Here is a 27778-nt window from a genome sequence, read left to right as displayed (position 1 = left end):
AAGGAAAGGTATTTTGAAAGGCATTTCTTCATGTCTGACCCTTGCATGGGCTTGTTGGCAGAGTAGAAATTAATCACTTCCTCTCACAGATGGAGTTAAGTCAGAAGGGCCAAGGTTACGTGGCTCAGTGAGGGGTCAGAACAGGACCTTCACTCCAGGTCTTATTACTGGTCGGAGGGAGAGGTGTCGATATATGCCCATTTGAGCTTTTGGAATCTTGTACTATGCAATTTTATTACCTATGTAAAAAAAAAAAAATGGAGTGCCATTCCTTTTAAAAGTGTCTCTTCCTTTGTGCTTCATTCGCTGGTGGTGTTACTGCTCATTCAGCTTTAATTTCAGAGCCTGTAAGCCAAAGTCTCCTCAATAATTTATCAAGGCAGTGAGCCTCTGTTGTGTGTCCGACACTGTGCAGCCATCAAGCCAAGTACTGACCTCTCATCTTCAAAGCACAATACACTTTTGAAACCTGGTCTTCCATATTGGTACCGTGAGGCGCGTGGTCACTTCAACAAAGGGTTCCGAAGAGTATCTTTAGAGGGATGTACAAAGATTATCCTAGTACGCTAGTAGTGAGGTAGGGCTCGCAGACCTAGGGTGAGGCACCTCTTCTTTCTCCGTGGCGACATCTTCCCACTAGGCTTGTCTCTCAGAGGTTTCATGAGTTTAATGTAGAGCCCGAGATAGATCAGGACCGCGTGGAAACCCCACTCTTCTCCCTTTTCCACTCTGACGAGTTGTCAATCAAGCGTAACCAAAGAAAGCTCCCTTCTTGGTTGCCCCCCCCCCCGTTTTCTGTCCCACTCTGGTGACGGTGTCTTTCAGGGTACTGTTTTTTAATACCTCAGTCTGACATCAGTGGTGTTCACTAGGTCACCACGACACTCCTGATTTGAACAAGCGTCACTGAGATCCAGAGTTCTCCCCTTGCCTGCTCTGCCTTGGCTCAGAAATGCTTACCTGAGCCAAGTAACTTCCCCTATCTAGACTGCATCTTCCTAAACTGGCCTGGCTTTGCTATTAATTTTAACAAGCTTGACTCTCCCTGCCCCTCCCCTCGCCCCCAACAGTTTCCCAGTGACCAGGTGACCCTCATTTTAGCGAGGTAGGCTTGCTCTGTATCCTGAAGCTCGGGTCACTCTTCTGTTGACTTGCCTGTCTTAAGTCTTTCTTGCCCATTGACCTGAGGCTCCTATCAAGCAAAAATGCCCATGACTTTTGCCTCTAGATTGACAACTACGCTGCTGGGAATTGGGGGTGGGGGCGGCAAAAGACGCTACCATTTCTGTGTCTGAGAATGGGGGAGGTGAGTAGAGTCATCTGCAATTAGCGAATAATTAGCGCTGCTGACCCTTGGGGCTCATCAGCGCTCCTGGGGCCAGCCCCCAGCAATCAGCTAGGGCAGGTCGAGAGTGTCAGGCCCAGGAATGAATAGGGCTCATCAGCGGTGCTGGAGCCAGGGAGCCAATCAGGGAAATTAATAGCAGGAGAGAGGGAGAGAGAGAGGGAGGGAGGGAGACAGAGATAGACGGACAGACAGACAAGAGATACAGATAGAGGTGAGAAATGAGAAAAAATAGAATAACAACTGGGATAGGGAATGAGAAATAGGAATAATCAGGCAGGAATAGGGATAGAAAGGAAGGCAGGAAAGGGAAGAGTGGGAGGAAGGAAGAGCACGTAAGGGAAGGGGGAGAGGTGAGAGGAATGGTAAGTACTTGGCATAGTGTGGGCACTCGAGGAAATTACCTCCAGAGGCTACAGTGAGGAACTGAGGTAGTCCGCCACGGAGGAGGGAGTGAGGACGAAGGGGAAGAGCCACTGTCGAGAGAACAGAGACCCGGGGAGAGGGGAACGGGGCTGGGAAGAAAATACCGAGGGGGAAAGGGGCCCCTACACGAGGACCCTGAGCTGCGGCGCCCGCCCGGCGGCAGAGCGCGCCCCCTGCCGTCCCCGCCTCGCCGCCCGAGGGGGCGCCGCGGTCCAGTCCCGCCCGCGTCGCAGGGGCTTGCTCTTGGGGCGGCTCGGGAGGCACTCCGGGGACTGGCCCAGGGTCCTGCGGCGGGCGGCGGCCGGGGCCTGGGGCTTTGTGGTCCGGCCCCGCCGCCCTCCCGCCCCTCGCGGTGTGCCCTCCTTGCCGGGCGTCCCTCACCGCGTCCACGCCCAGGCCGGGCGGGCTGAGTGGGGGTGGGGGGGGCGGGTTGGGTGGAGGGAGGGGCACCGACCCAGCAGCTGCCGCCGCCTTCTCGTCGGCAGCAAACTTTCACAAAGCGGCGTGTCCGGCCTCATCAATCTCCATTAATAATAGTTGGTTGGGCCGCGGGGGGCGGGCGGGGTCCCGGGCCGGCCGGCCGGGCCGCTGGGAACGGGCTCTGCGGAGGGAGCGGAGCCGGGCGCGGCGGCGGCGGGCGGAGGGAGGAAGTGAAGCGTAATTTGAGGAAGATGGATGAGTCCGGAGGGCGACACCCCCAGCCCGCCCGCTCGCCCGCCCCCTCCCTCCTTATGAGAGCGAGGGAGCGCGGCGCCGGAGCCACACTGCGCCGAGCCCGCGCCCCGCCGCCACCTCGGCCCGGGAGCCTGGGAGCGAGCCCTGCGTGTCCGCGCGGGGCGCCCGAGCCGCGGGGCGCACGGCGGCGCCCGGAGGGGAGCGCCCCGGGGCGGCCGTAGCTCCGGGCACGATGCAGAGAGCCGGAGGCGGGGGTGCCCCCGGGGGCAGCGGCGGGGGCAGCGGCGGGGGCCCGGGCACTGCCTTCTCCATTGACTCCCTGATCGGGCCACCGCCGCCTCGCTCCGGCCACTTGCTCTACACCGGCTATCCCATGTTCATGCCCTACCGGCCGCTGGTGCTGCCGCAGGCGCTGGCCCCTGCGCCGCTGCCTGCCGGCCTCCCGCCTCTCGCCCCACTAGCCTCCTTTGCCGGCCGCCTTACCAACACGTTCTGCGCGGGACTGGGCCAGGCCGTGCCCTCGATGGTGGCGCTGACCACCGCGCTGCCCAGCTTCGCGGAGCCGCCCGACGCCTTCTACGGGCCCCAGGAGCTCGCCGCCGCCGCCGCCGCCGCCGCCACTGCCGCCCGAAACAACCCCGAGCCGGGTGGCCGACGCCCCGAGGGTGGGCTGGAAGCCGAGGAGCTGATGCCCGCCCGGGAGAAAGTGGCAGAGCCCCCACCGCCCCCGCCTCCGCACTTCTCAGAGACTTTCCCAAGTCTGCCGGGTAAGTGCTGGGGCCGACCAGGGCGCCGGGCGGGAGGCTCGTTCACTTGGAAATCCCAGACAGCAGCCGGCTCAGAATCTCAGCACCTGCCTGGAGCCCTGGAATCCCAGACCCCCAGATGCTGGGTTCTGCAGAACCACCTCCAGTTCCGTTCCAAACACGGCACCTCTAGAGCCCAGAACCGCTGCCCTGCTCTGTCTTCCAGAGTGCCTGAAGCCTCACCAAAGACTTCCCAGTACTCCCTTCCGAAGTAGTGCCTTTCCTCCCAGCGCTCGACTCCTCACGCCTTGGCTCCCATGTCTCTTTTTAAGAATCCCTTCGTTGTCTTCTCTGCAGAGGATAGAGAAGCTGCGACTGTGGGATTCCTGGGGACACTAGCAAGACCCCAGGGTGAGGGTACATTGGGACAGCTGTCAGCTCAGTAAGGGGAAGGCGATTCTGGCTTCTGTGTTGACCCCGAATGGGCTCTGTGATTGCAGGGGCAAAGGGAGAGTCTTAAAGCAGTGGTGACCACTTTGGTGACCCGGTTTAGCCTTAGTAGTAGAGGTCACTTCTGAATTGGCAGATTTAGAGATAAGCCTTGAAGAACTGAGTAAAGGGCCTAGCACCTGCTTGACCAGTACTGACTGGGAGGTCAAGAGAGAGGCTAAAGGCTGGGCTGGGTAGGGTGTGGCCCAAATGCCTGGAGTCAAGAATCTAGCTAAGATTCTGGAACCAGTGAGATTCAGCTAAGAGATAATTCGGGAACCCTGGATCCTCCATGGGAAGATGTCCTCTCAACGGAGGCAGGGCGTGTTAAGCTGAACCCGGTTTAGAATGAAACTACTCTGAGCCCTCCTGACCTCCCTGGTCCATCCTTAACCCCTAGAAGCCAGTACAGCTTTCCCCTCTCCAGGGGCAAGTCCAGGTGTGAGGAGATCCAGAGCTTATATGATTTAGTGGACTCTGTTTAAGAAAAGAGGGGCTGCATGCAGGTGTGGGGTTCCTGAAGCTTAAACTTCTTTAGCCTGAGGATGGATCCGCCTGTGCTTAACCATTCATCACATCAGCTTGGCGGGAGAAAGTGACCTCAGGAGGCCTGGAGGCTGACTCTAGCAGAGGCAAGAAGGAGATCCAAGAGTCCTTTTGTCCTTTGCCAGGAGAAGACAATTCCCGGTGATAGGTTTCTAGGCTCTTCCTTGAAATGGTCCAAAGGTCTCGGCATCCTTCCAGACTCCAAGCGCTGCTACAGGGCTTGTCTTCCTCTTCTTTTCCCCTTGACCCCTGGGCATTTTGGCTTTGGGGATCCAGTTGTTGTTTTTGTACCTGGTTGGGCCAGGGTGGGGGGGGGGTGTCCAGTGGCTGAAGTCTGAGCAGCATCTTCTAAGGAGGATCAGAAGGAAATGATAGAGCAGCTCTTGAATGGTGGGAGGAAATGTCCACAAAATTCAAGGGCTCAGAGGAGAGGGGAAAAGTAGCTGGCAGGACGCCATTCGGAAGAAGAATGAATCAGGAGGATTTTCAGAATGGGATAGTCCTAAGGTAGAAAAGAGCAAGGCAGGCCATCAGAGGGGTGGCCTTGGGGGCAGTAGGAGCTGGGAGGACAAGCAGATACCTGAGGAAGAGGCGAGCTGAGGTGGGGGAGAAAGGGAGGCAGCCCGGGGAAGGGGCACTGAGGGAGGAATCTGCCTAAGCCCTGGGGAGACTCGTCCTGCTCTCTCAGGTCCCCTCGGTTATTTTCACCCATTTATGGAATGGAGGCTCTTTTCTGAAGCAGACAGAACATTTGCTGTAAAAGCAGACAGTGAGTGAGGCAATGAGAGGAGTAAGCAGAGGAAAAGAGCTGAAAAGAAATATTGAGGAAAGAGGAATAGAGGAAAGGAAGGACCAACAAATGTGCTGTGTCCCCAGATTATCCAAAGAGAAAAGAGACAGAAGAGGTCTGTCTGTTGGAAGAGATAGTTACAAGGGATTTCTAGCCTGGGCTGTAAGAATGGTGAACAGAGTCTCTGGACCAGAAGTGTAGTGTAGTGTGTGTGTGTGTGTGTGTGTGTGTGTGTGTGTGTGTGTGTGTGTGTGAAAGAGTTCTGTTTTGAGAGGTTTGGGAGCGAACTAAATAAATGTTCTAGTAGGAAATGGGGAAAAGTGTCAACACTAGGAGTAATTTTTTAAAAAGGTTTTTCAATATTGGGAGTGATGGTAAACTGGAATTTATACGTAGAGAATGATCAAGGAGAGATCATCATCTGAGGAAAATGTTGGAAGCAATACAAAGACACTTGTTCTTTGAGTAAAGACAATTTTTTTTGGGGGGGGGGTGCCTGGGTGGCTCAGTCGGTTGAGTGTCCGACGTCGGCCCAGGCCATGATCTCATGGTTCGTGGGTTCGAGCCCCATGTCAAGCTCTGTGCTGACAGCTCGGGGCCTGGAGCCTGTTTTGGATTCTGTGTCTCCCTCTCTCTGCCCCTCCCCAGCTCTTGCTCACACTCTGTCTCTGTCAAAAATAAATAAACTTAAAAAAAATTTTTTTTAATAAAAAAGACTTTTTTTTTTTTTTTGGCTAAGAATGATGAGGAGACCCTACAGAGGAAGAATTCTGAGAGGTGCTAGAGTGAAGGTAATCAGTCATATTGGGAAGAGGTACACATAAAGGGTTTACAGTGGGGCTTGTGGGGCAGAGCAGTAAGGAGAGATTTCAGAGGATAGAGACTGAGATCTTTATCTGTGACTGCCACCTCCTGTCACTCACCAGGCCACTCACATCCCCCTGGCCAGCCCTCATTTTTCTCCTTAAGTAGTTGAGAAAAGAAAAGGAGATTCCAGAAATGTTAAACGTAGAATCAGTGTGGGGAGTGATGACACATGGCCCTTGCTGAAAATGGGAAAACGGATATTTGGGGAATTGTATTAGAACATTTAGTATGAAATAAGAGAGTTTTTGCTTGAATAATGGGATTGAAACCTCAACATTAGAAGAGTTTTGGAGAAAGAATGCTGTCTTTAAAATGACAGAGGAGGAATTGCTCTCCCAGTGTGAATGGGTAACATTGCTCTGAAATTAATTTCCATTTGTTTAGCATTTTACAGTTACTAGCCCTGTTAAGTGAAATCATAGTGAAGGTAGGCCAGTTTGGAGAATGATGAGTGATGTTCTTTTTCTTGGGAATTACTATTTTTTTTTTTTTTGAAATTTTGCTTCAAGAGAGACACCACCTTACTACAATTGATGATGAAGAAAACAGAACTTTATTACGATTTGCGTGCAGGGGTAGAAGCTCTATTAGCAGGCAAAAAAAAAAAAAAAAAAAAAAAACCAACACGGTGTTCAGAAATAATGGGTAGAAAAGGTATTGAGAATGGTAGATTAAAAATAATTCTGGGTTTAGAGTGTGGGCAACGGTGGGGATAATTGGGGAAGGTATCTTGGTGGAAGTGCTAAAAGAGGAGAGAATTTGGATTCCTAGAGAAGATTTAAAAGTATGAATCAACAGAAGAGCCCAGAATAGCAAGCCATTTATATAATTAAAAAATCATTAGCCATATTAAAACGGTAGAAACAAACAGATGAAATTAATTGTAATAACGTATTTCATCAAACCCAATATGTCTGATACTACTTCAGCATTAATCGATATCAAAATATTTAATGCGATATTTTATATCCTCTTTCCATATTGCCTTCCGTCTCCAGTGTGTATGTTATACTCCCAGCACATCTCAGTTCCATCAGCCGTGTTTCAAGTGGTCAGTAGCCTCATGTGGGCAGTGGTGACTTTTACTCAACATAAGTGATCTAAAAGTCGTAAGAACAGAGTCATGTGAAAGTGATGGGGGCAAGGAGCTTTGAATTGGGGTGGATAGTGAAGTCTTCTCTGTGTTAGGAATAATGCAGAAAAGAGAGTAGCAAACTCTAAGTAAGTAAACCGTAAAAGGAGAAAAGGGAGTGGGTTGGGCAGCGGTGATCCTGTTGTATGTGAAGGTGCATGTGAGCTCTGACCGAGAGTAGGTCCCAGCTGACTTGCAGACGTGGTGCAAATACGCGTCACAGAAACGATGGGTGAAGGTGATGCTGTGTGCCGGGGGAATGATGGAAAGAGCTGTCCGTTGGTAGAAATACAGAAGAAAACTTTAAATTGGGGGTGCTTACAGCAATGATTCAGGGAGAAAGGAATTGGATTGCTTGAAAACAAAGACTTAAGAAGTGAGGGATGGCAGAGAGTCCATATATAATCGTTGGATGGATGATAAACATATAGTGAGAGATTCACATGGAAGATAATGCCAGTATGGAGCATGGTGAAGAGAAGAAAACATTTGAGAAGAAAACACTGAGATGATGCAGGAAGAAGAATATGCTGGGACCAACTGGGAGATGACAGTGTAGTGAACGTTATTTTTAAAAACTAAATTAAAAATTTGCCGATTTCTGAATAGAGATTGGCAATAATGACAGAAACCATGCAAGGAGACTAGGGAAACTTTCTAGGAGCATGATATTTGAGGGCTGATTGCTATGTGCTAAGCACCCAATTGTAGCTAGAGAACATTTTAGGTGACCAATTTTTGAATAGGTGCCCATTATGACTGTCAAGATGTATTTACTCATGAGAGAAAAACAGGAAATGATAATGTGATATGGAATCAGAGACTTCTGTTACAATTAGGAGGGAAATTTTTCTTGGAAGCAATGGAGACGCATGTTTTCCTAGAAATGTTGAGCACACAGAGTGTTTGCTCCGCTGACATTTATAGAAAGGCAAGTGTTGCATTAACTTAATGTGATCGAAGGGTCATTTATTTAGGAGCCATGACACATGCACTCAGGTCTCAGCTTCGTCACTTATTAGTTGTGCAGCTTTGGCAAGTTGCTCCCTTCAATTCAGGGAACATTTATTGTGTGTTTATTACGGGCTTAGTATATTCAAGACACTATGGGAGAGTCAAGTCTTATAACTTGTCTAGGCTTAAGTTTCCTCATCTGAAACATAAAAGTTTTGATTTAGATTATTTAAAAAAAAATTTTTTTAATCATTTATTTCTGAGACAGAGCATGAGTGGGGGAGGGGCAGAGAGAGGGGAGACACGGAATCGGAAGCAGGCTCCAGGCTCCGAGCTGCCAGCCCAGAGCCTGACGCAGGGCTCGAACTCACGGACCGTGAGACCATGACCTGAGCCGAAGTCGGACGCTCAACCGACTGAGCCACACAGGCGCCCCCAGATTAGTTTTAATGTCTCTGTCAATTCCATAGAATAAAAGCTTGTTTTTCTAGCTTCAGTGCGTTTCATGGGCCCCTTGTAAAGGGTTCTGTTAATTATTAGTAGGGGAAAAATTACATCTTTATTTTTACTTTATTCCTAACTAAAAGTTGGCATTTTCTTTAATTACGAGTGTAGGCCAGAAACGATAGTAGTTTCAGCAGTAACTGAGATTTTTGTCATCAATAGAAATTACAGATGCTTTCTTATAAGTTTGTACAGTCTTTGGAGGCATCTTGTTCAAAGAATTAACAAGCGTATATGATTATAACACAAATGCATTTTTAAATATCTGAAAACTGCATTTTTATATGGTTAGCTTCTCACGTAATCCTATGTGTTTTATGTTATACACCTAAAAAACATTATTCTGAGAAGGGATTCACAGGTTGTATCAGACTGCCAAGGAGTTCATGGCACAGTGTTAAGAACCCCTAGATGAGGGACAGAGATCTGAGAAATGACAAGAGGAAAATTGTATCCGGAGGATTAGAATGGGATATTGAGGTGCCTTATACCATTGTGCAAGTAACACTTGGGAGGGTTGGAATAGAGAAGGGGGATCTCTGCAGTGGCATATGTAAATATGGAGATATATATTTAGATGAGTAGGAGGGTAATTCTTATACTCAGAATGATGGGCATAAATAGTCTATACTGGGAATAATGGGAGCAAGGAAGTAATTGGAATAACGAAGGGGAAATATTTTAATTGGAAAGGAGGAACATGACATGATGAACGAAGTGCTTTGCATCGAGAGTAATGTCACGATGGGAAGCTACAGGCAGGAATTTTGCCTTGAAAGCAATGGGGAAAGAAGGAGCTTTGCCTCAACCGAAGCTGGGAATTGGGAAATGGAAACGAGCGTGATGGAGCAGATGTGCGACAAGAGAAGCTTAAGTAGGACTGATGGCAGGGAAAGGGGGTGGTGGGGGAGGATTTTTATCTAGAGGGAATAGGAAAATGCCCCATGCTGGGGTAGGAGAGAAGAAACCCCGAACCAATGCAAAGGATGGCACTGTCTGTGCAGGGGGTGGTGCTCACGGCGACAGTGGTAGTGATGATGAGGCAAGAGGTCCGGATGTGGGAGTGATGGAGAAAAGGCGTGGGTTTTTCGTTGGCAATACGGCCATGCTGGGAGCAAGTTGTCAGCTTAGAAACACCGATGTGCTAATTGGGAGAAAGAGTGTGGGGAGAAGAGATGCTTGAATTTGGTGTGATGGAACAGCGGACTTCCACAAGTTGAACTGAGTTGTGGTAGGAAGAGACAACACAGTACTACAACTAGTTGTGAAGCAATGTCTTCATTCCCTTCCCATTGTGGAAGGGAAAGGAATAACCTTCAAGTGATGACATGAAAAATCTGTATTAGAAGCAAGGGGGCTGCAGGGACTCAGAGAGACTAGGGTTATGAGGAGGAAAGAGCATGGTGTGAAAAATGAGCATGGGAGAAGCAGAAAAAAATGCTTCTGAACTGGGGGTGAAGGGAGATGGATTTCTTGACCGGATTACGGAGGAAATGGAATTACAATGGAAGCAATGGAGAAAATGGAAGTCTGTATTGGGAGCAATGGGAAGAGAAGTATAGTGCAGAAGTATACTAGAAGGAGGGAGGAAGACGAAATTATCCTGAGAGTGAAGGTAAGAAGCACTTTGTGCTGGAATTGGTGACAGCCCTTCTACACGTTATGCGTAGATACTAGACACGTGTGACTGAGGGATCCTGGCCAACTCACACCGTCTATGTCTTAACTTCCTCATCAGTACCATTAGGGGTTTGACTTAGATGATCTCCAAGGTCACTTCCAGCTCTACAATCGTTTTATCTGTAAGGATACCTTTATTAATTAATTGTTTCCCTTTCATCCTGAGCAAAGGGGTTGGGGGAAATTCTGTACTTCTCAGTGCTGAATTGTCGTGGCCGCTGAAAAGGAGGCAGGCTGGGATATGTACATCTTGAGGCGAAATCGGGGCTGGGCTTGAGGATAGTGGAGGTCTTGTCCTCTGGGATTGCGGAGGTGTTATCAGAGCTATGGCTGTGTACAGTTGTCAGAGAGAGGAACGTCTGATGAAGGAGAGTGATCTTATCAAGGCCAAAAAAATTTGGGATGGGAGCCCCTGGGTGGCTTAGTCGGTTAAGCGTCTGAGTCTTGATTTCGGCTCAGACCACGATCTCACGATTGTGAGACCAAGCATCTGGCTCTGTGCTGGGTTTGGAGCCCGCTTAAGATTCTCTCTCTTCCTCTGTCCCTTCCCCGTTCTTGTTCTCATTCTCTCACGCTCTCTCTCCCCCTTCCTCCTTCCCTCTCTAAATAAGTTAATAAATACACAACAACAACAACAAAAAACTTTAAAAAATTGGGGATCAGTTGTGCCTGACTTTACCTGGTGAGGAAGGAAGGAGTGCCCGTGAGGGAGTGAGAAAAAGAGAAGCCGTGTTGCGGAGCCCGTTTCTGGCCTTCTCTGTTACGTCTTCATCTGGTACAGTATTTGTGCTAGGGTGCCACGGCAATCCAGTGTTCACAAAGAGCTGTGGTGCCGCACAGCGGAACGAGCAGGGGCTTTGGATACAGATCTCGGTGCTACCCTTTCTTCGCGAGACAGATATTAACAGCAGCATACTCAGTCACAGTTTCCTCACCAGCAAAATGGGGCAACGATACTCACCTCACAGAGTTAAGGATTAGATGAGAAGATGTTGTTCAGCATCCTCAAGTAATAGGTGTGCAAGAAATTCCTGGTGTCGTCCGTGTACTGGAAACGGATGGGGAGCCTACCTGGGAATTCAGTTGTGGAAGACTTCTTTACTAGAATCGCCTAGGATAGGCGACACCCTTTGTGCTGATAGGGCGAAATAAGTCTGGAAGTAATGCTAGAAAGAGCACTGTATCCTGAGAAGTGAATGCCGGGAGAGAACCAATGTATGCAGCGGATGAGGGCAGATGTCCCATTTTTTCCTTTGGCCCTTTCCCCCTCCTTTGATGTCTCTGTCTCACATTTCGGCATTCTCTGTAGAAGCCAAGACTACCCCACACCTTCCTTCCGTGTCCCACCGGAGCCTGTTCTTTTCTTTACATTGTGTGTATATTAAAAAACACCTCTCCTCCTCTCCTCACCCGAATTCCAATTCCCTCATATGTCTGATCTCGCCTTGACGTTAAGAGCAAAGCTATTGGATTAAAGTAATTCACGCTCAGATGGATTAAGGAGATTTTTTAAAGTCCACGTGAATTTCAAACTGGTGGAATATTAGGTGGCGTTATTATGAATAATTTCAGGTAATGCGGAAACACTGTTTTGGATGGGATTGCTGTGGAGTGAGGCGGAGGGGCTTACTTTCCCCGGAGTCATGCAATTCTTGTCACTTGCAGTTACAGCACGGGGTGCGGTCAGAGCTCTTTGGGTTGCAGGTGACAGTAGCTCAACTCTAAGCTAAAACGGGCATTTATGGATTCACGTGGTTCTAAGTATAGGAGTTGAGTGGATCCGAAAATGCAAACAGTATCTGTTAGATCTTTTTTTTCCTTTCACTTGGCTGAAGGAAAGAGGCTTTGCCACATTCCGTCTTTAAGAGAGGTGAGAAAGGGCACAAGCATAAGCAGCTCTAAATTTTTACAATCCTAGCTTGAGACCCCAGTGGATTCTAACACACACAAAATTCTAGAGTGACCGATGCACTGGAGTCCAGTCTCCTGGCAGATGGGAGAGATGGGATGTTAGGATTGGTCAGATCCAGGCCACGTGCTGCACGGCCGCGAAGGCGGGGAAATGCGACGGACAGGCCACCGCACTGGGTAGCTGATGAAAAGCGGTGCCCAAAGGGAGGGAGGGACGGGTGCTGAGCAGACAAAAACACATCCCAAACAGATGTCTACCTCAACCCAAAAGAAAGAATCTACCTTAACTCCCTTCTCCCTGGCTCACTAAGTACTCCTAAGAGTGAGGGAAGAGACAGGGAGAGCGGAGCGCTGAAGAGAGCTCTGTAATGAACAAGGTGGAGAGATGGGCACGGTAGAAAAATGTCTGTTCCTCAGTGAGGCTGAGTCCTGTACAAGAAAGAGCTGTACTTGCGGGATGATGGAGATATTTGTAAACTAGAAGCTAGAAAAAGAAATGGATAGTAAAACAAAACTGTTTCCATAATTTGGCGATACTATTTTTTAAATGAAAAAATACAGGGGTGCCTGGGTGGCTTAGTTGGTTAAGCGTCCGACTTCGGCTCAGGTCATGATCTTACAGCTCGTGGGTTCAAGCCCCGCCCCACATTGGGCTCTGTGCTGACAGCTCGGAGCCTGGAGCCTGCTTTGGATTCTGTGTCTCCCTCTCTCTCCACCCCTCCCCTGCTCGTGCTCTGTCTCTCTGTCTCTCTCTCAAAAGTAAACAAACATTTAAAAAATTTTTAATGAGAGAATACATTTCTAAATAAAAGGAATGCCGACTGGTAAGATTACATCATACAAACAATAAGGACAGAAAAAATAGATCCAGTAGGAATTTTGTCTTGGGGAATGATGGGAGAAATAGCCTATTAAGGACAAAGGTGAAATTTGGTAAGTGAGGCCTCTCTTATGGCAAGTGTAAGAGCCTTCTCTGAGCATGGTAAGGGAAGATATTAATGATGAGGCTGGAGCTCTGGAGTGATAAGTGAAGGGGATGAGATCTAAAACCAGGTTTGGTGGGAAGGTTATCTGATGAGGCGTCTGGGCATTTACTTCAAGTGCGAAGGGAAAAGAAGATATTTTACTGGAAAGGATAGAAGGAGCATTGGTTGGAGATTTAGGAGACCAAGGTTCTAGACATTAATCTATCTCTAGCTGCGTGACTTAGGAAAATCATTTAATCTTTCTGAAACTCCGTGTTTTCACCTGAAATAAGGTTGCCAAGCCCTCCGTTAGTGCTACTAATAGGTCTACTCTATTTCAGCGAGTTGCTTAAAGGTAAACAGTAAGCGTGGAGATGTTTTGGAACATCAGCGTTTACAAGGGTGCCCTTGGCAATGACAGTGTTGGTATGCCATGAGAGGAACTCTGAGCTTGGAGTGGTGGGGAAATTGCCCTGAGCTCGTCATGAAGGTGGGAGGGGTCCTGGACGACAGTGGTGTAGAGAAGACTCTCAAGTCAATTTGGAGTAAGGAGTGCTGAAGGGTCGTGGGAGAGTGGAGAGACAGAAAGTAAGAATGAATTTTCCTCATTGCACCAAAAGTTATAGGAAGGGGTGGTAGCATGAAAGGGGATGAGTGAAAAATAAATTGAAAGTGAGCTAATTGCCGTAAATGACGAGAGAAAGTACTGTCTCCACAAAGAACAGAGAAATAATTCCGTGCTGGACATCATGATGAAGATTTGGAAACGAGAATGGTGGCAAACGTACCTCTTTTTTTGAGGGGTGACCTGAGTTTCTTTCTACCTTTTGACCTCACGCAAAATTGTTTCTGTATTCAGGGAGCTGAGTAGTTGACTCGGGAGGAGACTTACTACCCTGACAGTAGTTCGGGGTGTGGGAGGGTAGTTGTTTTGGAAGTAGAGGGAAGTCAGAACTGAGTATCATGAGAGAGAGACTTCTCTTCAGTGAATAATAAAGGCTGTTGATTTTATAGAAGGTGAAACAGAACAGGATGGATGAGGGACAGCACAGGGGCTCTGTGAGTTCCCATAGCTGGGGTCTAAAGTGGTTTTCCACTCCTTGGGTGGTTGTCTGCACCACAACCCAGGCCCAGCCCACCCTTCTTGGTGACCACAGCTCTAGACGGTGCAAGTCTGGTGCTATTTATTTTTTCTCCTGGAGAGTATCTACCGGGGGTTCTTTGGCCCTTGATTTCTTCCCCAGCCTGACCAGACCCACTCATAAGATGGGCTTTTCTGTACCTCTGGTGCCCTCTTGGAAGGAAGGCCCCACGCAGTTGTGTCCCTGGAGCCTGAGTACTGCTCTCTGGAGTGGGAAGTATACTCTCGGCATGGACTTGACAAGTAATTGTGGCATAAACCTTCTGATTTCTGGTTCTTAGGATAATCACATCCACCGTGAGAATTCGTAAGAACTCTAGATATTTCCTCGTAACTGATCTGCCCCACACTCATAGGATAGACACCACACTTCTTCCTGATCCTAGGCTTACACGTAAGGAGTAAGCTGAAAACTCAGCATCCTCTTATGTCACCAATAACATCACTTTCATACGCAAAGAACAGAACCTTTCTGTTTGGCCTAGCTATGTACATAGTCAAATTGTTTCCAATTAAAACTTTTTTCTTCTGCTGAAATTATTCTCATCAGAATCATTATTTCCCATGTAAAATTTTCAATGAGGTCTTATCTTATGGATCAAGTTTTTTTGTTCATATCAACCGGTTATAGCATCTGCAATTAGTAATTTACTTTTATGGACATTATATCTACCAAGCCCAGTTATTCTAAATCAAATTTTGCAATTAGAAATTTTATTAAAAAGATTTGCTTCTGTCAGTTTTTAGTCAATAACACGTTTTTCTACGTGCAGTTTGTTTTATCTTGTTTGATTATATTTACCATTAATATTCATTACAAATCAGATAAAATAAAATAGCTTGCATTTATTTTGTAGCTCATCCATTAGAAAAGAGTAAGCTGTTTCAGGATTACTATATTGTTTTGTTTTTGAGAGAGTGTGCACGTGCACACAAGGTGGGGAGGGGCAGAGAGCGAGCAAGAGAACCTTAAGCAGGCCCCATGCTCTCGTGCAGCGTGGGGCCCCGGTCCCACAGCTACGAAATCATGACCTGAGCAGAACTCACGAAGTGGATGCCACCACGGTGCCGCAGGATTGGTACATAGTTAAGGGTTGGTCTCCCTTTTTGCCTCACCTAATTCTTTTGAATGTGTCTCCTTCACTTTGGGCAATGATTCTTAAAGTGCTCTGTCTTAGTGGAGCAAAGAACATGTGGCAGGGTGAAAATGTTTTGTTTTGCTCCAAATGCAGCAATGTTTGGGGGGAGAAAGGCAGGGGTGTGATTTTTTAAGCGTTTTGCTCTTTTCCCCCCTATTTTCTACCCCTTCTTTCGACTTTCCAGCCCTTTGACTTTCTCCGATTCATCATTTCATTCTCCTGCCGCTACGTCTGCCCCACTTCTCTCTTGTCCCAGTCCTCTTTCTGCCTTCTTTGGCCTTGCCTTTTCTTTCTCACTTCTCAGTGTTATTCACTGCCCTAGACCTTCTCCTTTGAGGGTCAAGCTGTATTTCCCCCTCCCGTGGCTTTCTCCTATTGCCCCGCCCCCACCTGCCTCCAAGAGTTCCTTATCAGAGCCCTCGATGTCATGATTATAAAGGCTCAGAGAGAAACTCTGGCCCCTGTCACTCGGCATCCCACCGGGATCGAGTAACCAAGAGAGGTTGTGAACCTGTGCCCCATGTATGGCTTTAAAAGCAGCACTGAGGGAGGCCTGCTTATGTGGGCTTGGTTTTATGGAATCTGTCTGAAGACAGAGGGATAGATGATATGATCTCAGGGGGCCCTGCCAGATCAAGGAAGCTGGGAGCCTCGTCTCAATCACCATCAGTTTAGATTTATGGGACGCCCCCTGGGTGCTCGGAGCTGTGCTAAATGATTTCACCCTTCAGGCCCTGAAATCCAGTTTCTGCCTTTTTAGCAGCTGTTTAAAATATTGTAGTGTTGGGCTGCGTTTTTACAAGCTTTTATTCTTTTTGTTATTATTTACTACAAACCATGTTTTAAAAATTGCAAGTTTAAGGATTTAGTAATGATGTATGTTCACTTCATCTTCATGTATTTGGTAATGATGTATATAGTAATGAGGGGTTTCCCCTCCTTTCTTTTAGCATAAGACCCTATAGATTCCCACTGCATATGGCTTTCTCTCCAGCCAATGTGAGATCAGAGGGCATACTGAAAAGTGGATAGAATCATACTCATGGAGAGGATGTCTTCTGGGCACTGGATGGGGTGGAGTTGTGGGGAATATTTTAGGAGAGGGTTGGGAAAGGAAGAATAGAGATAGAAGTGGGAGAGAGAGGGGCGCCTGGGTGGCTCAGTCGGTTAAGCGTCCAACTTCGGCTCAGGTCATGATCTTGTGGTTCATGAGTTCGAACCCCATGTCGGGCTCTGTGCTGACAGCTCAGAGCCTGGAGCCTTCTTCAGATTCTGTGTCTCCTTCTGTCTCTCTGCCCCTCCCCTCCTCAAGCTCTGTCTCTCTCAAAAAGAAATATTAAACAATAAATAAATAAATAAATAAATAAATAAATAAATAGAAGTGGGAGAGAGGGAGGAAGGGAGAAAGTGCTGGGAATAGGTTTTTATTTAGTCAACAAATATTTATTAGGTGCCTACTCTGTGCAGTTGATTTCCTAGATGCTGAAGATACAGCAGTGAAAAAAATGTGTTAAAAATCCCTACCTTCATGAAGCTTCTATTCTAATAGGAAAAGACAGTCAATAAAATAAACAAATAAAATTGGTGACATGTACTATAGCAACAAATAAAGCAGAAAAGGGAGATAGGAATACTGGGAGTTGTTTGTTTGTTTAGGGAGTTGTCATTTTTATTAAAAAAAAATTTTTTTTTCAACGTTTATTTATTTTTGGGACAGAGAGAGACAGAGCATGAACGGGGGAGGGGCAGAGAGAGAGGGAGACACAGAATCGGAAACAGGCTCCAGGCTCTGAGCCATCAGCCCAGAGCCTGACGCGGGGCTCGAACTCACGGACCGCGAGATTGTGACCCGGGTGAAGTCGGACGCTTAACCGACTGCGCCACCCAGGCGCCCTGGGAGTTGTCATTTTTAAAAGATGATCAGGGTAAAGCAAGGACCTGAAGGAGGCAGGAGATGAGCCAGCGCAAAAATCTCGATGAAGAGCCTAGTATTCCGAACAGAAGAATAAGCTGGCGGAGGGGGAGGGCAGGGCAGGCAGAAGCAGGGAAACCAGTTTGGAGAAAAGGTCGATGAACTGGGCAAGACATGATGCTGACTTGGATTAGTGGTCGCAGAGGAGGTGGTGAGAAGGGCAGGCTCTGGGATCGGGCATGGGTTGTGAGAGAGAGGAGTGAAGGATTGATCTGAACCACAAGGAGGACGGAACTACCGTTAACCAAGCCGGGACATCCATGGGTGCAGATGGCGAAGAGCTGGTTTGGGGGAGAGGTCAGGAGTTCAGTTTGGGACACGTTAAGTTTGAGGTGCGTGGAAACGGAAAGGAGTGTGAGGAGGAACCGTTGGCGACGCGAAGGAGGAAGCCAAGGACGTGACTGTTGCAGAAAACAAAACGTACTTGGCCGGGAAGGAGGGACGGGAGAAAGTGTGGACCGAGAGGGGAGGACGTGAGGAGGGATATCGAGACACCACGTGGAGCGGGTGCTGAGCAGCTCAGACCAGCTGCCAAAGAGAATAGAGCATCCTTGCTAATGAAAAGCAACAAACAGGAGGAACATGGGAAGGCTGGGTGAGCCTAAACTAGGGTATGCCACACGGGTTTTGAAGTCAGATAGAATGAAGCACGAAAGGAAGAAAAGGCAGGGCCTGGGGATAAAAATGCCCTTGAGATGCGCAGCAGCTGACTGTGACGGTGGTGGGTAATCTGGAGGTGGGCTGACAGTTCTGGCCTCTAAGGAGAGTGTAAACATGGTTCTCAAGGAAAAGAAACAGGCGTAGATTGATTGCGTCAGGGAAGGGAAAGGACGACCCTGGGGATGGGGAAGGGGAAAGTTACTGGGCTGGTCCTAGAGACGCTGAGAAGTTCCTTCTGGAGCACAGGCAGGTGGGGAGGTGTGCTGGAAGGTGTTCTAGCCCCGTAGGCACGTGCACACACGTTTCCCCTTTAAAGCATTTCACCGCTCCCTGAAGTTATTTTACTTCGGGCCGTATTTTCCACCTCAGATCTTCTGCGTGTCCGTGTGATGCGTGGTGGTTATAGATAGATGCACTCCGGCACTTACAGAATCCTGCCCCCTTCACGCATCAACCGGATGGTAAAAAGCTGACTGTTCAGTTTACTCTTGTTCTCTTTCCTATTGGTTGGCTTTCTTTTGAGTTTTTGTTTCACTGCTTATTGGCCCTTTGGGCAGCAAACAAGGCAGTTTTACAACTCAACTACTGAAAATATTTGTAATGCGTTCTTTGCAGTTCTGACAAAACAGTGGGCAGGAGTAAAACCAATGATTAAGTATTAGAATTACACACGGATTTGAAATGCTTCATATGGCTGATTACAAATAATCAGTAATCTACTAAATGAGCCAAAATTTGTTTTACCATTTTCCTATCTGTATTTTCCCTTGTTGCCCTTCTCTTTCTTCGTCTCCTCCCGTATTCCCTCCAGTTCCTCCAGCTGACGTCAAGCTCAGGGGCCTCAGGATTCTGAACTTGAGCAGAAAGCAGCTGTTTATGCCGCTCAAGCATCCTTGGTTGGGAAAGAGGGAAGGTGGGAAAGAGAAGATATCATTTTATAATTAAGGAGTAGGGGAAGGATGAAAAGGGGACTAAGAGGGCTAAGCGATTGGAAGAAAAATCTGGCCACAGATAAGGTGGCCCTGGGAGGGCTCCCCATTCTGGGCTGGACGATCTGGTCAAGAATTAGAAGTAGGGGTAAGGAAACCTCTTTGGGGTAAGGAAATCCTTTGATAATATTTCTTGGGCCCAGATTTGGGGATTGGTGGGGATGGGGAATCACATGACCCTTAGGTTTCCGTCTGGAAATGAGATTCTAAGATTCTAGATCTAGGGAAGAGGGAAGGTGGGGAGACAGTTTAGCACTGGGGCGGGTGAGGATTCCTAGGAGAGTAACAAAGGCCGCAGTGTGATGTCCCCCCCCCCCCCCCATCCTGCAGAAGCGCATCCTTCTACACGGCTTCCTCCTGCCCATAGTAACGGAAAGGCTCCTAGGCCGGGTCCCACACTGCTTCATTCTGGGGCCTGAGGCTGTGCAGTCTGGATCTGGAGGGGTGGTGAAGGAGTGGAAAGTGCTTGGTCTGGGTTTGGAGAAAGCTGGGAAGGTAGTGGGTAGGGAGAAAGAGGTGGGGGGGGCGGGTGGTAAAGTTGGGTCACAGTCCTGGGAATGACATTCCTTTGATATGCACTGACTGCCTCCCCCCACTTTGCTGTAGTGAAATCTGTGCTGGTTAATAGCTCTCTTTCCATCTCTTTGTCTTCCCTGAACCTCTTCCCCCCCCCCCCCCCCCCCCGTGTCCTGGATGTGCCGTCCTTGTCTCCCCTCCTCCCCATCTCCTCCCTTCCACGTCTCATGCCCTCCTGCCGTCATCCTGTCCGTGCCCGGCCCTGGTTCCATGTGCCTCCTCCAACCTGTCTGCCTTTTCCTTGCCTGCTCCTTCCCCGTCCGTTGGTTTTCGCTCCCCACAGCAGAGGGGAAGGTGTACAGCTCAGATGAGGAGAAGCTGGAGGCACCAGCAGGAGACCCGGCAGGCAGCGAACAGGAGGAAGAGGGCTCAGGCGGTGACAGCGAGGACGACGGTTTCCTGGACAGTTCTGCAGGGGGCCCAGGGGCTCTCCTGGGACCTAAACCGAAGCTAAAGGGAAGCCTGGGGACTGGAGCTGAGGAGGGGGCACCAGTGGCAGCTGGAGTCACAGCTCCTGGGGGCAAAAGCCGACGGCGCCGCACGGCATTTACCAGTGAGCAGCTTTTGGAATTGGAGAAGGAGTTCCACTGCAAGAAATACCTGAGCTTGACAGAGCGTTCCCAGATCGCCCATGCCCTCAAGCTCAGTGAGGTGCAGGTCAAGATCTGGTTTCAGAATCGGCGGGCCAAGTGGAAGCGCATCAAAGCTGGCAACGTGAGCAGCCGTTCCGGGGAGCCCGTGAGAAACCCCAAGATTGTTGTCCCCATACCTGTGCATGTCAACAGGTTTGCTGTACGGAGCCAGCACCAACAAATGGAACAGGGCGCCCGGCCCTGAAGGGGCTCCCAAGGATCCTGGAAGGCAGCCGATCTGTCCCCGAGTCTGCTCTGAGACTGGGTTAGGGTTCTGCGGACCAGCGGGGCTGCTGCTACGATGCTGCCCTGGGAGAGGGCTCCGTCGGCAACTAACTTAGCGCTAGGTACGCTCTCCTGGCAACCTGAGACCTGGGCCCCTGGCCCTGAGCCTATTCCAGGGATCCTCAGACCGGGGGCTTCAGAGATAACGGGGCTTGAGTCCTCATCACTGCGGAGCTGTTGTGGGGGGGGAGACGGACTCCTGGGGAGGGGGTGGGTTCTCACCCGCCAAGGGCCTGAAAGCTTCCCACTAATGCCCTGGGATTACTTCTCACAGGGGTGGAAAGAATCCAGGGTGATGCCTAGCCAAGCTGATCACAGCTCCTTATTTATTTTCTGTAAAGTTTGTATATATGGAGCTATCTGCCTCTGTCTGTCCGTCTGCACCCCTGAGAGAGACTGCGAAAGTTCGATGTTCCGTCATCATTAGCCAGAGTTCAGTTCCCTCTTACTGCCTCGTGGGCGCGGTCTGGCCTGTCTGTAGCGCAAGGGCATGCAAAGAAACAGAATGAAACTGTCACCAGCCTCCTTAGAAAACCTTCCGCTCGCACCATCTCCCCCCATGTAAACTACCTTCACTTCTGTCCTTCCCCGTCCCGGTACCTCCCACAGTCCGCACCTAGGCCTCACGTTCCCAGCACAACGCTTCTTTTCTCTTTACCCATTAAACAGGCAAGCTTCTTCATCTCTGCTTTCTTCTCTTTGGAAGAGCTGGCAGACTTGAGAACAGAAGATCCACTCCCTTTTGCGTTACGAGGGGAAATGAGTACTTGACCCTAGTTTATTTAGCTGGCGTACGGCCAGGCCCCAACTAGGCAGACGCTGGCAGTCCCGTCAGTGACTAGGCAGGGCAGTTTGCGGGGTGCACCGTTAGCATCCGCGAGCTCATTACTTTTTCCGGGCAGAGGACGCAGCAGCTTGGTCCATCTCTGCCGCGCTTTGGAATTTCAGATGTGAGGGCCTGGAGCACGACTCCTTTCTGGTTCTCTGTTCGTACTGCGTTAACTGGTGTCCCCTCTTCCCCATCGTGTGTTTTGCCAAGGTTGGGGTACCAAATCCTCTTCTGTTATGAAACGACATTGGTTGAGAGGCCCCCCCCGCAAAACGGATAAGGCAGGAAGGAATGATGGTTCTGGACGTGTGTACTATAGGAGAAGCTACAGAGATAGGACCTGGGAGCTTGGGGGTTGGGATTCTAAGAGCTAGTTAGGGGGACCAAGTAAACGTGAGGATGAGACTTCAGGGGCACTTGCAAGAAACCGGGTATCCTGTGAGTGAAAGAAGACAAACTAAAGCTATTTGCCATTTCCCCCACCTTCACAGAAGGGCTACTATGCTGTACCAACTGTGGAGCGGGGCTGCACAGACACGCCTGCACAGACATTGGGGAAAGAGGATTATTACAGAAACCAGCTGAAGTTGGGATCATGGTAAGCGGGGCTTCTTGGGAAGAAACCTGACCTGCACTGATCTGGGAGGACAGCTAGGGGAGAGAACAGAGCCGCCGAGAAGAAAAATGGGCAGAGCGAGGAGTGAGGCTAGGACACTCAGAAGATTAAGGTCAGGGAGGGAAATACAAGCTCAAATACCTGGCCGGCCCCCTCACCTTCCTTAGAAAACTGCTGCTACTCCTGATTCCTAGCATGGCAGACCAACCAGTATTTACTCAAACATCTGCTAAGCGCCTCGTATGATGAAGACAGGCTTCCCTGGCAGTTCCTTTCTCCCAGCTGGTTTTGGCAACCAAACAGCAAGCCGGGGCTGTGACCGGTTATTCGCAACAGGGTCGCGGTTCCCCAGCTCGGATGCAGGGGTCCAGGCTGCTATTTGGCTAAAATCCAGCCAGGCTTGAAAATTAGGTTAAAAAAAAGTAGTCCGGACCAGCCCCATTCCCGATCTAGATTGAGGCTGTCTCTGCCCACGGAGGGAACCTATGAGATTAGATGCTTTTTAGGGGCCAGGCCAGGCAGTGGTTGAGGATCACAGGCGCTATTGTCACTTTGGCGGTCGGGAATTCGTGTCCACAGGTCTAGGGCTAGAGCAGACGTTCTCTGGTGCTGTGCCTGAGGGAAGGAGGCTGGGGGGAAACCGAAGCCCTGATTTGCCATTTTTTTCCGGATTTACTATGAAGCGTCCTAAACTATACTGGACAGTACTCAGCCAGTTAAGCAGCTTGTTTTCCTTAGGGAAAATAAGAAAGTTGATTATTGCTAGTATGTTTCTGAGCCCAGGAGCCCCTTCTTATACATACCAGAGGCCCTATTTCTGTTCTACCCTGATCTTTGCCTAAGGCTCTTATCAGCCTTGCAAAAGGGCTGCGGACCAAGAAAATACAATCTGGTTTCTTCTCTGAACAGCATTTACTTAGCATTTGCTTAGTTATCTACCTGCACTTAGGTGGGTTCCCATCAGAGTGCCAGCCCCCCCCCCCCACCCAGTGTACACTCATTAAGTGTTGGAGAAAGACGGGGCCACCAGCAAAGCGGTTGTAGGGATGGGAAAACGGGCTCCTTGGAGAGCAGGGACCTTAACTTTGCAAGTTCTCATCCTTCAAGAATAGGTATAGAGGGGTTTCCCTCAGGTCTTTCTAGAATGAGGGATAGAGGGAGAAACAGGAGCTCAGGATTCTGCCCCCAGCTTGGCAGGATGTTGGTGGGAATCCAGGTGGTGGTTCTGCCATCAGTGACCTACCTCCTCGCCTCTCCTCAAAAGCAAAGCCGAGGCCTGAGTCCCGGCGGCAGTGCTGCCCTAGTAAAGTCCAGCCACTTGCCCTTGTGGCTTCCTCAGAACTCTTCTCCTGCACCTTGAGCGTCTCCCCGTAGGTCTGGCTATGTGAGCTACTTCCCAGACTCTTAGGAAAGAGGACGACGCTTCTGTCCTCCTTCTGGGTGCACTTTGGCCAGCACCAGGTGTGGCATGAGGTTACTGGAGACCAGCCGGAAAAACTTTCCGAGGGTAGGGGTGGGGCATGTGAGGAGGGGAAGCAGCAGAAAGCTTCCAGTAGGAAGCACAAAGCTCCGTACCTCCTTTCGGGGTTCGAAGCCAGTGCTACCCACAAACTCAACTACGCTGCTGGCAGGAAAGGGCCAAAGGAAACGCATGTCGTGGCCTGAGCAGAGACCTCAGGGCCTCAGGCCAACCGAGAGAGGAGTTACTCCCAGAGTACAGACCGAAGATAGCACCAAGAAGTAGGGCTGAAGGACCTTTCTGGAAGGGCAGAGACATAAAAGGGGAAAACAAGGCCACACACAGTCTGGTTTACTGGCTCATCACACACACCAGATATGTACACAAACATAAATACTCCAATGTACAAATTTACACGGACTCACAGATCACCCCCTCGTCTCTTTCATCCAGCACCCCCCAACCTGTGCCCTATCCGTCCAGGCTCCGTTTTAGGATGAAGGCTTGCAGGGGGCTGGCAGGAGAAGGTAGGAATCTGGAGGAGGGAGAGGTCCTGCTCCCCTCTCCTCACAGGTACCTCCAAAGGGTCCTGTCCCTTTTCAGTGGCACCGTGGGGTAGAGGGCTAAAATACCTCCACTCCCCCTCTGCTGCAGCTCAAATCCCAGATGTCTCCTCTGGTCCCTCTGTCTTTCTCATTTGGCTCTTCTTCTGTTTGACTCTTCCTCATTTCCTCTCCTTCTTCCTTTCTCTGTCTTGGCTCCCCCCAGTGCGTGTAGGGAGGAGGGGCCCCAGGCCACGGAGTCCTTCTGGCCCCTGTGCCCTCTTCCTGGGCCTTATAGAAGGCTAGGACTTCGGTGCAGCTCAGCAGAGGTGTTGGCGCCATTGGCAGGCTCTCTGTTGGGGGTAGGTGCTAAGCCACAGCCCTCCCCAGGGCAGCCATGCTGGATCAAGATGTCCGCGCACTCCTGGCTACCGGCCCGACGGGCGTAGGCCAGCGGAGTCAGGCCCCGGGCGTCCCGGCTCCTCACGTCCACCCCATACTGCAGAAGGAAGCACATTTTCACAGTTGGCACGACATGGCAAGGAAGGTGTGGGTTCTTGGGGGCAGAACGGAGATCAGGTAGGTCAGAGGAGCCTTCGAGGGTGGCCCTGGCAAGGCAAGGAGGGAGCCCACAACTCACCCAGATGAGCAGCTGTGTGAAGACGACGTTGGCCATGGCGCTGGAGAGATGGAGAGCCGTCCGCCCATCCCCGTCGCCGTAGGTCTCGTTCACCTCCTCCTTGGACCCGTGGGCCAGAAGCATCACCAGCAGCCGCAGGTCGTCCTCCACCACAGCCCGGAGCAGCTGCTGTCCCAGCGGCACGTCCGAGCTCGGCAGCGGGGCCAGGAAGAGCTTCTGTTCGTACTTGGCCCGTATCCAGCGCTCCTTCTCCTCTCTGCAACCACAGGTCCATCGAGGCATGAGCCAACGGGCGGGGGCTGGGGAGGGTGGTCAGGAAATGGCAGGAGCACCCCGAAAGGGGAATCGGCAGAGACAAGGCATAGGACGGGGCAGTGGAGAGACAAACCTAAGGAACGGACGGCACAGAGTGGGTAACGCAAAGGGTGTGGAAGAGGCTGAAAGGGAGGAACACTGAAGAGAGGCCCCTCGGGGGCAGCAGGGATGTAGGGGGCTGAGAGGGCAGGAAGATTCCAGGCAGGGCTCCCGTGGTAGCTTATCTGGACCTGCTGGAACAAAGGGGGTGGGGGGCCTACACTAGGGGCCCGTGCGCTATCCTATCTCCCACCCATTCTCCCCATCTCAGAGCTCAGGCTAGGGCCTTCACGCCACAGAGCGATAGGGCCCTGCGCATGCGCCTCCTGCTGGCCCCTGACCTGCTGATAAGGCTCAGAAAGGGCCTCTTGTTGTGAGGAGCCTGAGTGACAGGCGGGGAGGGGGAGGGGCACCCCAAGGGGCCAACTGCCGAGCAGAGCAACAGCCAGTTTTAACCCTTGGAGCACGGCTGCAGCTACTCAGCACCATCCCGATCTTCCCCATACCTGGGCACCACCGTCCCTTCCCTTTCTGGCCAGCCGCAGGGCCCCCCCTTCATCCACTCACCGGCAGGCGTCGGGCCCAGGCTTCGCATAGCCATCCAGGGCCCCCTCCCAGACACTGTTGGCCAGGGCATTGCCCATGGCGGTCATGACAGCCAGCAGCTCGGGTGGCCAGTCATCGAGGTCAAGGGAGCGGACGCGGGAGAGGTGAGCCCCCAGGTGTCGATGGGTCCCTGAGCACTCAATGCACATCAGGGCACCCAGGTTCAAGCTGGCCCAGTCTGGATCTAGGCGAGGAGAGGAAGCAGCATGAAGTCCACGGGCAACCAGCGTGAGACCACCAGGGAGGTCCCCTCTGGTGGCCCACCGGAAGGCTCTCGTCAGGCTTTCCCAAAGCCACCCCGACCCCAGCCCCGCCGGCCTCCACACTCACTGGGGGCGTCGCAGTCAATACAGAAGCTGTTGCCGCGAACGGTGCGAACGGCCTGCACGGCCAGGGCCGCGTTGTGGTTCCCCACGCGAGTCTGCACAGCGGGAGAGACCGGGGGCGGGGCAGGGGGGCGGTCAGTCACCAGGCCACCTTGGGTCCCACCCCAACCGGGCCTCCGTGCCAACCTTGTCCTTGGCGCTGCGGCAGCCCTGCAGGCTGGCAAGGATCTGGGCCTGCACGCTCTGCACCCACAGCTCCCGCTCCTCTGCTGTCGAGGCCTCGAAGTGCCACGTCTGCCCGGTGAGGGACACCAGCACAAACTCGAAGGACTCCTCCGCCTCTGTGGGGACAGGGATATTTGCCACCATCAGGGAGGGCGCCCCGCTGCCACACCTCCATCCGCTCTCCTGCCTGCCTGGCTCTCGTCCTCTTCCCCCCACCCCAGCCTCCAAGGCCAAGCCCACGAGTGCGGAGCAGCCCTCAAACCCCTCTTCCCGACCACCTGTGGCGCCTCGGTAAAGACAGGGTGCAAGGTCTTCGCGTCCCTGGCTGGCACTGCCAGGAATGGGCCTGGAATTCGGAGCAGGGTGCCTCCCGGAGCAGAGCGGGGTGTTTGGAGAAGGATGCGACGGGTGCTAGGAGGCGACGCTGGGAGAGGGTGGGGGAAGGCGGGTGCGGGCACCATCCGTACATGTCAGCTGCAGCCGCCTCATTTTGCAGCTCATTAAACCCAATATTCCTGACGGCGTCAGCGTGGGGCTCCTGGGAGCCGGGCCCCTCCCCCGCTACCCTGGCAGAGAGAGGCAGGAAGGACAAGTGGATGGGGAGAGGAGGCGAGGTTGTCCCCACAAACTGGGATGTGTGAGCGGAAAGGGACCTGAGGACAGCCGTGGTGCCCTGCGCTGTAGGCCGGACCGCGACCCCAAGCGACGTGGTGAAGCTGTTCCAAGCTCTGCTCCTCTCGGCCAACAGAAGACAGCGACACGAATCTCATTCCCAGCGGTCACCACCCTACGGGTGAACGATTCCTAACAAGCACCGAGACTGAATGTGTCCTGGGGGCTGGAGAGACAACTCAGATACCTGTGGGGAGGCCCAAGGCCGGAGTTCAGGTTCTGCCCCGGGGGCAGCCTCTCGACTCACTGACACACATTCCCTGGACGTCTTCCTGCTGGGCTCCTGCTCTAAGGGCACCTCTAACAGAAACTGCCTCCTAGAAAAAGAACGCTGGTACCCTTCCTTCCCCAGGCTCCACCATTCCACCTCACCTTGCTCTCAGTACAGCCTCTGAACTGCACAAACTCGGCCCTTTGTGGGGCTCAGTTCCCAGGTACCTGGGTCCCCTGCCACGCGTGCTAAGCATCACTACACCATGGTAGGCTGGGAAGGGCGGCTCTTTCCCCTAGAGGTGATCTCCACCCACACCCCTATCCCTGACAGTCGGAGCAGAAATGAGCCACTACGCATCGAGAAGTTCAACTTATCTGGGAGCAAAGAGACTTCAACCACTGAGAAGAGGAACACTTTGAAGATACTTTGGGAGAAAATCAGAGAAGTGCCATGATCAACGCCAAATTATGAGAAAGGCCCCGTGGAAAACACTCGAGGAGCTGGAATTCCTTAGCTTAAAGACGACTAAGGAGAGACCTCGCCAGCTAAGACACACGTATCAAGCACCAGTTATGTGCCCAGCACTCAGGAAACTCAGTGGCTGATACAAGAGACACAGAAAGCATAGGTCCTGCCCACGAGTCTTGGAAGGGCTATTGGAGTAGCCGCCTGCCGTCTTTTACCTTCTACAGGGAATAAAAGAGAAGCTCACGTTTTAGTAGAAAGGGTTTAAATTAGGCAGAAGAAAGCGCTTTTCTAAGATTCTGGGTCTAGATTACCAAAAGAAGTTGTGGAACTATGGTTATTGCTAATTATTATTACAAAATGCTTACTCTAAAAATGTTAAGAATGGTGTTGCTTTTAGGGTACT

At 50.9% G+C, this 27778-nt stretch overlaps 2 protein-coding genes across 9 annotated transcripts in view; one reads left to right on the top strand and one right to left on the bottom strand.

The window, feature by feature from the left end:
• The first annotated feature begins 2232 nt into the window (after positions 1 to 2232).
• On the top strand, positions 2233 to 27708 carry GBX1 (gastrulation brain homeobox 1). Of its 3 annotated transcripts, XR_002740658.2 has the most exons (3): positions 2234 to 3213; positions 19791 to 20486; positions 21745 to 27708. XR_002740658.2 is itself a non-coding variant. In XM_045053030.1 (2 exons), exons 1-2 carry the CDS (start codon positions 2679 to 2681, stop codon positions 20342 to 20344), a joined length of 1086 nt encoding a protein of 361 aa, XP_044908965.1. In that variant the 5' UTR covers positions 2233 to 2678; the 3' UTR covers positions 20345 to 20779. The 3 variants fall into 3 exon arrangements, 2 of the variants coding, with proteins under 2 accessions (XP_044908965.1, XP_019681585.2); XM_045053030.1 differs by lacking the exon at positions 21745 to 27708 and having other exon boundaries at positions 2233 to 3213; positions 19794 to 20779; XM_019826026.3 differs by lacking the exon at positions 21745 to 27708 and having other exon boundaries at positions 19791 to 20779.
• Positions 23663 to 27778, bottom strand: part of AGAP3 (ArfGAP with GTPase domain, ankyrin repeat and PH domain 3) — a 54784-nt gene continuing 50668 nt past the window's right edge. For 5 of the 6 annotated variants that reach the window (XM_023250734.2, XM_023250735.2, XM_023250737.2 and 2 more), the window contains 5 exons: positions 25983 to 26137; positions 25801 to 25891; positions 25432 to 25654; positions 24511 to 24766; positions 23663 to 24369 (listed from right to left, as the gene is read on the bottom strand). In XM_023250734.2, the coding sequence (XP_023106502.1) occupies positions 24163 to 24369; positions 24511 to 24766; positions 25432 to 25654; positions 25801 to 25891; positions 25983 to 26137 (932 nt within the window). In that variant the 3' untranslated portion in view covers positions 23663 to 24162. Of the gene's footprint in view, positions 24370 to 24510; positions 24899 to 25431; positions 25655 to 25800; positions 25892 to 25982; positions 26138 to 27778 lie in introns of those variants that run through there. The other variant, XM_045053022.1, reaches the window with a different exon arrangement.

Source organism: Felis catus, chromosome A2 (genome assembly GCF_018350175.1).
Source record: "Felis catus isolate Fca126 chromosome A2, F.catus_Fca126_mat1.0, whole genome shotgun sequence".
NCBI lineage: Eukaryota > Metazoa > Chordata > Mammalia > Carnivora > Felidae > Felis > Felis catus.
The sequence above is the reverse complement of the archived record's forward strand: the minus strand, read 5'-3'. Positions and strand labels throughout refer to the sequence as shown.